Raw genomic sequence first — 13,796 nt, 5'->3', positions numbered from 1 at the left:
CTCAAAAACCAAAGAACCCCTTGTTAACTATCTTGGGCAAAACACTCAAGATCACAAGACAGACACACTTCTCAACCACAAACATACAGGAAGACATTGAAGATGCTAAGCAGTTATTCTGAACTGAAAATACTTGATTTACTTTTTGTGTTTTTAAATGTAAAACTTCCAACTGTTACTATTAAAATAAAACTAATCCAAGTATCTCAAAGAGTGGTCAAATACTAGAACACAACAGCCAATGCTGTACAAAGATCTACAGGTTAATAACTTTTTTTCCCTTTCCAAACCAGGAATATCAATTTATTTATAATAACTTTTATTACCTAGTCTTCTTACTTATTAATTGCTCACTTTCTCCACAAATATACACATGTTCACACTAATAGCAGTTACTGTTTTCATATATCTTCCAGAAATTTGCAGAGAAAATCCCACATATACAAAATATCCATATTTTTAAGCATTCTTTCCCAGGATGCTGTAAGCATTCTTATAAAATTCTAACTATATCACATGGAATGCTCCATGGTAATTCCAACCTGAACAATTCTATAGTTCTAAATCTACATAACCTGCCACAAGAAAGTCACACAAACACTCAGGTATGGTTTTAGCACAATAACCTGCAAAGTATCAATTTCGAGAAACTGAAAACTAGACAGTTTCCTTAAAGTTTTACAATTTTTCAACAAGAAAACCCCTTATATTGCATAATTTTACATTTGACAAAGTGGAGCTCAACACGCAGTTACCTTTAGTAATCAAAACAGGAAATTGCTCCCTTACAAAAGCTGTTAAACTCTTAATGTTATTTCTCTAAAATCTGTCTGTTTTGGGACTACCTAGCATGGCCAGTTACCTTCTATCTACTTTGCCATAAATACATCAGAGGTCAGCTTCATTTTCCCTGGGCTGTTACATGGGTTCTAATTTAATTGCTAAATATGTATATTCCAAACTTCAGTATTTCAACTAATCAAAAAAGGAACTTCCTAACTGTTTGTATTTTATAGTCAGAATACTTAAAATGTATTTCACAGCTTAAATAAAACTGAGTTTAAGCAGTAAGACTGTAGAGCTCCTTCAGAACAAAAACACATACTTCCTTAAATAATAGTAAAATTATAACTTACTTGTTCATCTAAAGTAATTGCAGTTGTTAATGCTGACAGCAGAAAGAGAAGCAAAATACCCAAGGTGAAGACTTGCCTATGGCTTATTTATTCCAGTAAATCCACTGCACGCTTTATCATGCGCTTTGAAACACTGTCAGAAGCTATCATAGAGTGCATATGGGTTTTTCCCCTTTGCCGTAACAGCAGCTCTTCTCAGCTACCTTTCTCTCCCGCCTGCAGTGCTCCATTTTGCTCTGGCACCTCCAAATGTAAAAATACATCACAGTGGTTTCACTTCCTCGAAGAGAGAGCTGAAAGGAAATTGCACCGCTGAGCAAGCAGTGCAACACTGATGGCTGTTACTGCCAACTGTAACAGTTTGCAGAAAGGGAGGGAGAAGAAGGGTCCTGTGACTTGAGAGGACAGGTGACACGTCAAGAAGAGGTTAGAACATTAACCAGGTAGCTGTGGATGGAGACACTCGCATGTATCAGAGGTGCCTGATTCACAGTGTGCCGGTGGAGGGGCAGCCACCAGCTGCATGCCTTCCCAGTGTGAGGGCAGCCAAGCATCCCCTGCCAAACCTCTGACTACAATTTCAGATGCGAGCACCTAAAACTGCACATCTAGACAACTACTTAAAGCAGCCTCCTTTTCTTAGAGAAAATGTATGCAGCCATCTTTTGAAAGGGATTACCGTAGCTGGCCTGGATATATAAATGTCTGATCACATCTTTTGTATTGACAGGTCCTATCCTTGCACTTTAAAGTGAAATACTGTCATTTCTCTGGTGACCTGCAGTAGACCCAGAACTTGGGCAGGTATTCCCACTAATTTTGAGAATCTCACAGTTTGTTTTTCTTCCCAACTGCTCTTTATAGCTCCTATTTATTTCCTGTGCAGTTTTACACTTTACTTTTTAGAAGTGTATCATCAAAAAATACTCCTTTTGCAATCAATGGGATGTCATTTTCTGCAAAACCTATACAAATATGAATGATTATGTTCAGTAAAGCCCCTCCTCCACAGAGGAAAGCAGTTAAAGGGGAAAGGCCCTCAAGGGAAATCCTGCCTCCATTACTCTGAAATTGACAGGACCAATCATAGGGATAATGCAGACATCTGCAAAATCTTCTAATTTATGATTTAGAGGAGGAAATGTTCTAGAGATGGCCTCCTGTGAATATTGTGAACTTAGAAATCATGAAACTTCTTCATTTTAACAACCAAACACACAGTATGTGTGTGTTTAACACAGTATTTTTGTGTTAAAGTGAATAAATATTGGACATGTAGAATTTTCCCAAAATTATTTTGCCATGCAGAGGTTTTCGTTACAACTGTGATGGAAGTATAAACTTTCAGTGAAAATTTAAAGTTGTGCTTAGTAAGCTCTCAGGAGACTCCTACAAAAGTACAAGCAGGCTAATGCTTGCTGCTGTGATGCTGACTTCTCCCTCACACGGAAGCTATGGAAGGTAGTACACCTCCCTCCATACTGTGGCAAATGACTATTACCACATACTCTGTGTCTCAACTATATTTACATTAAAAGGACAAAAGAAAAGAAAGGCAGTATTTGGAAAAAAACCCCCACCTTTTTTGCCACAAGGTAACAGTCTACAGTACATTCAACATCACTTGCAGTTGAGTGTATGCAATGTCATGTACACTGACAATGAATATTGAGTCACTGAGTATTTTTAAACTTCTAATAACAAAGAAGAACCATAAAAGAGGCATCCAGTAAAAACTGACAGTGAACCATGTTAAATTCTGTGGTCAAATCAAGAGTTGAGCTTTCTGATACTCACTATGTTGATACAACAGTCCCAACGGAAGAGAAAATGTGACTGTGAAGCCATTAATAACAACACTGCTGCGTGAGACTCAGTTCTCATTTTTGTGACTGGAATACCACGTGCTGCACCAGTACCTGGTGAGTGCAAGGCCCAAAAATGACAACGGGTTTTGGGCAAGGCACAAAGGACACTGACATGGGACTGGGAGGAAAGGGACAGCACTGACTGAGGGCTCCAGGCAGCATTTAAAAGACTATCACAACAGCGCTGAGAACCACGGCAATCAATTTCCTGCCAGGCATCCTGTGTGGATGTGTTTGCCTCTCTATACACTGTGTGGGAGAGCTACAGCTAAAAGTCTGCACATGGCACACAAACTGGATGTTCAGACTCCTAGAGTGAGAGAGTATGATTCCCCTGGAGGGAGGCAACTTGAAATCAAGTGGAATTGACAGCATTTTGCTCTCTGAGTGTATGTGACCATGAGTCATGCACCTCCAAAATCATGAGATCGCCTAGATGTGAAGGGATAAAAAAAATTACTGAATTTTTACTCTTTCTTGTGCCTTCTGGGTCTTTACAGGCCTACCCTTGTTTTCAGGAATGATAAAGTCCAGAAACATTAAAAACATAGATACAGGGCATATAAATATATGAATTTATGTAAAGGAAAGCCCCAATGGTTGTAAACTGCAAGAGTTAGCATCAGTGAACAATCCTGATGTACAGAATAGATAGAAATAGTCATAAACCTGTTAAAATGTTGCAATTTTCAAAATATACTTATTACATGACAAAATGATTAAAAAACATCAGTGGTAGGACACTCACTATGAACTCTTCAGACATGAATAAGGTAAATTCATTTTTCTAGCTGCCACCATGATATATAGCTTCTTCTCAATAACCATCTGAGTGAGTGAGTCACAGTTTCAAAAAAGTTTTTGGGTGCTGTTTTTTTCTTTTTAAATAGAAGTGTCAGTGTTTTGATTCTTATCTAAGTGCTTCGAAGTTTCCTGGGTGAAAGGTATGTTAAAGCCCTTAAAATGTAGGGCTTAAAAAATCCTTCCAAAAATACAGCAGCTCCCAGATGGCCACTTCAGCATACTGGCCAGTCTCCACATTCACAAGGGTTTGTTCACTTGTTGGCTTTTCAAAAGTTGATGAAAACTGAAGCTTGTACCAGACATGCAAGACCAGAAGCACTCTGACAGCTTTCACTCGTCAACCTCAGACACTGGCACTGCAACTTCTAAGCTGGCTGAGGGCGGGAGAGAGAAGAGACCAGGACAGCCACAGAATTTATTGAGAGAAAGACAGCAACAGTCCAGATAGCCTGGGGAAGCACCATCAGGCAGCGGAAAACCCAGAGAACAAATGGCCAAGTGCAGAATAAAAAACACAACCTCAAACAGGGGCCCTGTACAGTACTTACTTCTTTCACATAAACCTCCTACCTTTTTGATTCATGTACACAAGGTCCTTATTGGAAGATCAAATATTTTACTTGGCACCTTGTTTTTAAAAAGGGGGATTTATATATGAATAAAAATTTTAACTGGAAAACAGTTTAAAATTTTCAACGCATACAAAGCATTCTTTCACAAGTACAATTTGCCTACAGTTCTCTTAATAGGTACACTAAATTGTAGTAAATTCTCACTTGCCATAATTGTTACCAACTGAGCATACTATGAGAATGTTAACTAATCAAGCAACGTGCACTAATTTTAGCATTCACATGGAAGACCTTCAAAAGAAAAAGCGCTCCATCTGAAGCCAAGCCTAATGCATGGCAAATACTGCCTGAGCAGTCTTACTGGATTTGGAAGTCAGCTGTGAGGCTGCAAGTCACTCTGAAGCAACGGTTAATCAAGGAATTTTGGAAAAAAATATGGTTAATGAAGCATTTTTGGAAATACACAGTATGTCTAATCTATATATGCATACTATATGAGTATATAGAACGTATATTCAGCTGTAGAAACATGGAAAAGATAAAAGAAAAGCCAAAACACATCATCTGGAAGACCTTTTCTTCCTCAATAAAGTATTGAATAGGTCAATGTCAATATGTTTGCAAAATGCATATGATATTGCTTCTGAGTTTTGCTATTTAATTCTAACCTTGGCATACTAAAATGTCCAAAATTTGACCAAACAACAAAACACTTTGACCAACATTCTTGCTGTAAAAACAGAACCGAAACATTAAAAAAAAACAGAAAAAAAATACTTTTTTGACCAAGAAGTGAGAAGAATTGCTAAAAAATGTACCTGAAGGTTAAGGTTGGGTAGAGTGGAAAGGAATGATGCTATTTCCAACAAGAAAGTATGTGCAGAGTTTTGCAGTCCCATGGGAGCAGCCAGTGCCAACAAGTTATTCTGGTTTTACATGCTTTTGCTTCCCACAGCCAGCCTGTGCATCACATGATACATATACTGCAGCCGATTTAGACATTTAAAAAAGCCTTCTAAAAACCCTCTTTCCTAGCGCCTCTGCACGTATTTTAATTAACAGTGTAGCTTTAAAAAAAAAAAAAAAATCAGATTAACTTCTTATGACTGCTCTCACAGAAGAGTACTACAGAATATGTTGGATATTAAACAGAGAAAATGACAGTCAAATGGAACAGGGTCATGAACTTAATTTGGTATTTCAATCCTCTGCCACCATGTGTTATCCTTGTTGGAATGTAACAACTGTTGCTGTGGTATTAAATATGCAGCCTGTATATTTCAGCTGTTGGCCATTTCAGGGCTGCATCAAGTTCCTCTGTATCTACCAGGTGTCCATGCACAGTGAAGAGTAATACTGCACAAATCTTTCTACAGGAAAAAAATTATATCTTACATCGTTCCTTCCAATCAATCAAATCCAATGCAGGTACTCTATATTTTGTCTAGCCTCAGAAACACATATCAAACTGCAAGAAGGCAATGGTGCCAAGCTCCCTGACCCAAGTGGAACTTCCAATAAAATAACCTGGCCATTACAGTTGAATGTCTTACCAAAAGTTAAAGTTTAAAAAAGAGGTATCTTTTTTACAACATCCTGGCAAAAAGAATGTCTTCTCACAAAAAGCCCCAAAAAACTAGGTTGTAGGCACAGGACCTATATATGTAATAGAAGAATTTCTGGCTTGAATACAGAAGGAAAAGCTCTGAGGCCCACAGCCCTGGGAAACTTGGAATTCATTGGAGAAATTTCAAATTTGACATCAGTGCAGGGGTGGAAGTTAAGATTAAGATACATGTTGCAAAATTACAACAAATTGGAATATCGACACAAGATAGCAATCTAGCCTGAGAGGAACAGGGAACTCAGTCCCAAGGACAAGGTAGCAACCTGGCTGTCAAAATGCAAAGGGCATATATGTTGAATCCCATGTAAAGAAAGTCATAACAGAGTCTTCTTACAATGGCTTTGAAAGTAGTGAATAATGTTTTTCCTGTATTCCTAGTTTTGGTTCTCTGTTCTTCTCCATGTCAATCTGTAAACTACACACACTGTTTCTTACAGACAGGACAGGAGTCCCTTGGTATCTGTCATTCATTATAATGTTGAAATTAGGCTGGATTGCTACTGTTCACTTTGTGTGTGTATATATACACATACATACACATATATATATATAAATTACTCTTTTATCTTCCACTTGTTGCCCTGAGAAACTAAACAAGGCACACATACGCACATAACATTTGATTTCAGTCTTGTCCTTTCTAAAGAAACTTCTGAGGCACTGAAGACTGCCAGCTACATAAAAACCAGATCTCAGGGCTCTCGGTTCTCAGGTGTCTGAGACACCTGTCTCTGAGGTGTCTCAATATCAACAGTGAAATGCAGACTATAAAGCCCAACAAAATATGTCATCTAAGATATCAAGATACTGGCTGTTCTTTAGGCCTGGGACACTAGTGACATCCTGCATCTCTTTTTAATTAGTTTTTAATTTTCCGCTACCCATTTTCCTGTTTTATAGCACGAAGGATAAATCTTCTGGCATTTAATGCATGGCTGTACAGAGAATAAATGCTTTGTCTACCCTTCCATACTAATCATTCATGGTACCTGTGATTATGAAGGACTACACTTGCTGGCTGCAGTGGTCATTTTCTCTGCACAGTTAACAAGCATTTCACTTGCTTTCCCTTTCCACAATGAGTAAAATAAAACAACCCCTCAGTTTTAACTTTCCCCCCCATATTTAGTAGCCACAGACTGTTCCTTCTGTATCCATACTACAACTCCATGACCTTCATCCAAACATCCAGCCATGAAATCATTAGTTGGGAGTATTTTCTCTTCTTCACTCTACTCCCTTGCTGTCAGCTCAGAACAGGCTCCCCAAGCCCCAAACACACAGTTTATCTTTTGAAGGTTTTGCTTTGACTCCTCTTTGTTTCCACTTGGATTGCTCTATTCTTGGCACCTCCAACTCAAAAGCAATGCTCCAAACAGCTGAAAAAGTATGCAAAGTACTTATATACATAACAGTTACTGAAAAAAACCCCCAAACTACCTTTAAAATCTTTGACTTAACAACACCAAAACTCTCAAACTTATGACTGTCAAAACACCAGTCCAGCTTCCCACCATCTCAAAAGTTTTGTTTTCACTAATGTCATTAAGTTCTGGTGGAATATAAAACATAAGAGAAAAATTAGGTCTTCAATACAGTTAGCAACTCATTCTTCTGTAAAATTAAATCTTCTGGCTAAACATTATGTGTGCAACACTGTCATTTTCTTTTACATCAGGAAGCAGTATTATTTGGGTACAGAACTTTGTTATCCAACAAAGCACCAGCAATCCTATTTATTTTTAAATGTGGCAAATATATTTACTGATTAAAACTGGACAGTTTCCAAAGGTCTCTTTCAGCCTCAACTGTCCTGTGATTCTGTAAAATCTGAATCTATTGTAATTCACTTTTTGGGGCAAAGAGTATGAAACTGACTATACTGGTTTTTACAGCTGTTGACTACCACAGAATTTAAACTCCTAGCTTCCTTACTTTGCACTGGCATCAAATGGCATTTTTAACCAGGCAATAGACAGCACTCATCAGCTATGAGGGGATATACACCACCAGGAAAGGTTGTTGTACCTTGATATTTTCAAGGTTATTATCCAAATAGTAAGAAGAAGGAAATCCATACTTGAACCTGGAGAAGGAAAGCACTCAAGTAGTAAACAGGAACACCGTCAATGTCAATTTCGAATCAGATTATATTTTTGCACCAAAATAAAAATGTCAACAGTTTCTCTTTTTCTCACCGTATCCTCTCCTCCCAAACTGCATGGCATTACACAAAAAGCCACAACAAACAAATCGACATCTAACTAGAAGTTACAGCTCTTTCAATTGATTTTTAGACCAACTGCTTGTTGCAAAGAAAGGTGAGTTCAAACATACGACTAGGACAAAAATGTCTTGCATCACAGAATTTAAATCTCTGATTTCCACCATTGAGGACAAGGCTGTGAGCCTGAAGAAGACATCTTATCACAAGATACCAGAGTAAAACTTTATTCTTCCTGAAGTATCCACCATTTCTGTTCAAAGATGCTCAAATTTATGATTCACTATTTGAAGTGAATTGGAAGAAAACTCTACATCACTATTTCTCAGTGAATGTTTTTAATACAAATGTTTTTAAGTGAAAGAAGATTCATTCATTGTCTCATTTGCAAGCAGTGAAAAACAGCCCTTGGAATCAGTAGCTGAAATATTCACCAGTGTCACCTGTTTACTTCTCTTAATATTAAACCAAAATTTTCTTCCTTCTATCAATAAAATTATCTTTGTAGAATAGGTTGGTAAATCAGACATAGCAAAAGCAAAACCAGATCTCATGAAAGTTTTAAAATAATGTAATTTCTGCATTTTTCAAGGTCAAAGTTCAAATTAACTGCACTACAGTGCAGTTAATTAAGTAGAAGCTTGTCTGTGCGTGTACTAATTCAGTGCTTTATTGATTCCAATTTATTAATTGTAAACACCTTGGGATAGAGACTTGAGGGTATCACATTCCTAGAGAGCCACTGAAATCACAGGTCAGCTAGCAATTCCTCAAAGAAACTTGCAAGTACTGACCTTCAGAGATACATAAAATCATCTCAAAATATGTCCCTGGAATTTGAGGTTATCCAATCCTCTATATTGCTTCTGCTGAAACAGTTCTGTGGGGAAGATTTCTGATCCCAAGTTCCCTGGACTGAATCCAACATGCCATGCAGAGATGCAAGCTCTCTATTTCTCACAGTTAGCCAGTTGAGCACTAGAACCATTAACCAGACTTGTGACAGGGAATCAGCTGATGAAACAATCAAATCACATCCCAATCCAGGCAGGGAATCTTAGGATAAGAACAAAATTTATGAGAAAATATCACAAAGTTATGAATGTAGAATCAATATTTCAAGGTACAGGTCTCTCAGTTCCTCTCCTCCTCGCTCAAAGTGAGACTGTGCCCAGGTGATAGCAGGCTTAAGGCTTGTACTTTTGCTGGCATTATGGTTAAAAGAACCAAGTTTTCAGCAGTTGCATTAGTATCACTAGTACCAACGTGTATCCTGTTCTGTAGTCAGGATACAAATGCATCCATAAAACAAAGAAAACCAGAAGTTGTTTCATGAAGTAGCAATAAAATCTTTCACACCTCTTTATGAAATGCTCTCCTCTTACCACATTTTGTAATCTTATTGTAACAAAAAAAAAATCAGTCCAGAAGGTTGAAATAACACCTGCAATACAGTTTTCGTTTGCTTTAGTTATTACTGTAGATACTCTAAAATGCCTCAGGGGGGAGGGGATGCATTTTGCTTCCCAAAAAGCAGTGCTTAAGGACCCTTATGAACTGTCATATTTTACAGAAGATTTGACCAAATGATATGTGGTTTTGAATAAAACCTGCAAATTACAATTAATGTTTCAGTGTTACACTTTCCTTATGTTACTCCTGGCACATGTATTACAAAATACTCATTATTCTTAAAAGTAATTCATTTAGCCTGATGATGTACTTGGAAATAGTACTGGTATAGAACATTGTTTTTCCAAATGTAGATGCAAGGCCTTCCCTTACCCAGATACTTCTTTTGATTCTCTAGAGAGTCACTGGCTGTTGTTCCCTGATCTCTAACTTCCATCTCATTTATAACAGCACATAGTTTGCAAAGTCCCCAAAGAAAACAACCAAAAGGTGTAAGTACTATAATACAGCAAATGCTGTCATCAACAGACAAATGAAAGGAAGACTGGGAAACTAAATCTCCAGCACAACAATCAATTTTGGAAGATGTCTTGGTAGAATTTGAAACCAAAGTACTATCTTCTCTTTTGAAGTACTGTGCACTGTTTTGGGCTCCCCAATATCTCTCAAAAAAAGGAGCTGAGAAACTGAAGCAGGTCCAGCAGACAGACGCCAACACGGTTAGGGAGGTGAAGCACACAATACAGAACATGGGCTGAGAGTGCTAGGTATGATCAGGACTGGACCTTATGGATACATGCAACTTATTACTGAATAGTTCCAGAGTAGACAGAGCCAGGCTCTTTTTGAGGATAGACAGCAAAAGAACAGAGGGCAAAAGACACAAGGCCAAAAGGAGAAGTCTCATTAGGAATGACCACTTTCATAGCAAGGGTGGTCAAATATTGAATATGTTGCTAGAGAAGTTGTGGAACCACCACTCTCGAAGACACTATCAACATGACTGGAAAAAGCCTAAGCAACCTTGGATCCAACTTTAAAGCTGGCTCTGTCTCCAGTGGAAAGTTGTGTCCTGTGACCTCCAGAAATTCCCTGCAGCTTCAGTTAATCTACAATTCTCTCTATCAACCAGATAGCTCAAGGGACTGTATCCTATTTGAAATTAAGTATGTGAGTCACAGTTCACTATGATTTAAAAGATTTGATTGCATAAGTATAATTATATTAATGGAATTTTCTCAAAGCAATCTAGCATTCAGCCCAACAATTGCAGCTAAATGATTAACCTGTTAAGTTTCAGTGATTCTCTGAAGTAACCTACCAGCTACAGCCAGTGCTTATCCTGTGGTCTGTGCTCAAATTAGCTTCCTCATCTGATCCAGATGCTCAGATTGCTAAATACATGGGGTACAAAGTGTTCTGCAGAAGACAACTACTCCATATGGACTTCCAAATGTAGTATAGAACAAAAAATACCAGTTCAATTTATTCAATTCTGAGCCTGGAGAAGAAGCAATGAGAGTGGCCATCTAATCCACTCACAGATAGGTTATCCTAAAGATGACCCTAATTTGGCAAGGAAAATAAAAACTACCATTCTTTCAGTTTTTAAGGGGAGAGATACAGAGCTGCTTACAGAGTCTTATGGCTTAACAGCCTGTAGTCAGTGCTCTTACCAAGAGATTCAAGTGCCCACATCTCAGTGAAGCTGCAGCAGCTGTGATACAAACCATGGCAGTTGTACTCCTGTTCTCAGAGCCCTTTCTCCACATCCCACATCTTGCCTCATCAAAATGTACTATCCCCCAAACTACATTTAAAAAAATCTAGCAGTTCTGACTTGCCTGTGTACTGTAGTCTTATTTCCTTCAAATTTCCCATTGCTCCTTCTTCATTAAGGCTTTAGTTTCTTGATTTTACTTTCACTCCGCTATTTGTACCTCTGGCAATGCTTTCTTCATGCATATGTGATATAGTATTACAGCATCTAGTTAGTAATAATTCTTTCTAACCTCTCATAAGCTTACTTCCTTTTTCCCTTCTTTCCTGTACTAAAGTGATACTTCTTTGGCCATCACCTTCTGCTATTAATCTTGAATTCTAATTACTCATAGGAGGGATTACACAAAATGCCAAATTGACTATCACTGCTACAATTTATAAAGCTGTGTACATGACCACAGTAATCTTTTAATTCTCTTCATCAGCAATAAGAAAGTTACATACGGAAAAAAAAAAATCCTCAAATTGACTAATTTAGATTCTAACACATCCATTTTGGGGCTGGATGATTCTTCCTGCTCCTGCACTGAAATTTTCATACCACTTTCAACAAAGGGTCCCTGTTTCACGGGCCTTAATGTTTTATAGATATTATTATTTTGACAAGGGAGGGTAAAGAGCAGGTGAAACAAAGGAAACCCACATTTTGTAGTCTTCATGGTGAGAGCAGAAGGTGAGTCTGTGGGCAAGTCCTAATTGTGTGCTCTACTTGTACAACTTGGATCTCCCTGTTCAGTGTCATAAAAGCAAAAAAGGTTCTAACAAATGTTTGGAGTTAGTGGGATGGAGAATCACACATTATAGAGTCCCATCGATGCTGTGGATGGAGTAAGTGGCCTGCAGGAGCACAAGAGCAGACTATTTGTTATCTAAATGAACACAATTTTACCCTGGAAAATATTCACACAGTCAGAGGTGACTGCAAAATGTCAAAACAAATCCATGACTACTTACAGGAGGGAGTACTGACTTCTCAAAACAGTGAGTACTCTGATTTTATAACTCCTGTGTTTTTCTGAGCTCTAAAAGGAACAAAACAGGTGAGCTCATTCTTCAGTAATCTCATTTGGATTAAAAAATGCTAATCATGTCTAAAAAAAATCTCTGAGCACTTGTAGGAATGCAGTGATCTCTCTCTCCTATGAAATGTGGTACTTAAAACTAAGTATGATAAAGGTGCAATGCAGGCTCTCAATGTAATACAATAGCCATTGTTTCATAGGCTATGTATTACATTCACTCTGATATCTATTATTTTACTTTTCCTTTGAGACAGATTTGTCTCCTGCTAGTTTTTAAATATACAACATAAAACCCACAGAATGAAGCTGAAGTTCTCTGGAGCTTTACATAAATTACTGTTTCCATCTATTGAAGAAACATATTCACATTACAGTAATTTTAACTGATATTGGCATGTATTTTAAAAGTTATACTAAAATGTATGTATATAAAATGATACCCAGTTGTAGCACAACAGCATTAAGAACATTTCCTTCGGAAATGTTCAGAATGGAATTAAGTCAAATAACATCCTGAAATCATTTGGTACCTTCCACAGTGCATGACATATCACCAATCAACACCAGACTGAAATTGTGCCATGCAGCTAAATGCTGTAGTCTTCTTCTGGACTTTAACACACAACTTGTTTCATCCAGGGCAAAAGTAACTACAAGAAAATATGCCAGGGTTATTTATATCACGATAGTAGCTGGAATCTGTAAATGCAATACAGATTGATGCCGTACAGACACATGCACATATTTACCACAGCATTGTGGTACACAGATGAACAGAAAGATTGTTCTGAAGTTACTAAGCAGCATGACAGGAGGAAAAAAAACCTGTTTCATGTTGCCATTCTAATATGGACCATGAAGAGATCTAAGGCAAAAGCTGAAAAGCCCACATACACTGCTGCATACCTTATATCTAGCAATTAGTGAAGTAATGATTGTCTTCTAGCAATGTCTTTTAATTCTCTATTCCTGATAAAATATTTGACTTTACTTGCGGTCAAAGGCTCTATCATTATTGGAATAATTACAAAAAGAAGATCTTCAGAAGTTTGCCATTTGAAATTGACCGTGATTTGGGGTTTCATTGTAACAATGGGTAGAGTTTATTTTTACAGTAGTAAAGCCTATGGTCTTTGATCTTGTTATGCAGATTTTTAAAAATAATCCATATCAACTTATTAAATCTGCTTTTATAGACATCCCAATGTTCTCCAAATATTGCAATTCACTTGTATAAGGTAGGTGAAAGCGAAGTATTGCTCACTTCAGCATCAGATCACTGAATATAAAAAATGTTCAATGCTATTACTTTGCCATCAACTGTCTTTTTCATTCAGGCTGATCTTCC

The 13,796-nt window shown here is 37.6% G+C and overlaps 1 protein-coding gene across 6 annotated transcripts in view; it reads right to left on the bottom strand.

Annotated features, from left to right (window-relative positions):
* TNFAIP8 (TNF alpha induced protein 8) overlaps positions 1-13,796 on the bottom strand; it is a 60,217-nt gene that overhangs the window by 3,382 nt on the left and 43,039 nt on the right. The window contains exon 1 of one of the 6 annotated variants that reach the window (XM_032676394.1): positions 5,199-5,217. The exons of 4 other annotated variants lie outside the window; for them this stretch is intronic. Coding sequence is in view for 1 of the 2 variants with exons in the window: in XM_032676392.1 (XP_032532283.1) it covers position 1,137 (1 nt within the window). In the remaining variant the exon portion in view is untranslated. Of the gene's footprint in view, positions 1-1,136; positions 1,541-5,198; positions 5,218-13,796 lie in introns of those variants that run through there. One more of the 6 variants, XM_032676392.1, reaches the window with a different exon arrangement.

Source organism: Chiroxiphia lanceolata, chromosome Z, assembly GCF_009829145.1.
Source record: "Chiroxiphia lanceolata isolate bChiLan1 chromosome Z, bChiLan1.pri, whole genome shotgun sequence".
Taxonomy (NCBI): Eukaryota; Metazoa; Chordata; class Aves; order Passeriformes; family Pipridae; genus Chiroxiphia; species Chiroxiphia lanceolata.
The sequence above is the reverse complement of the archived record's forward strand: the minus strand, read 5'-3'. Positions and strand labels throughout refer to the sequence as shown.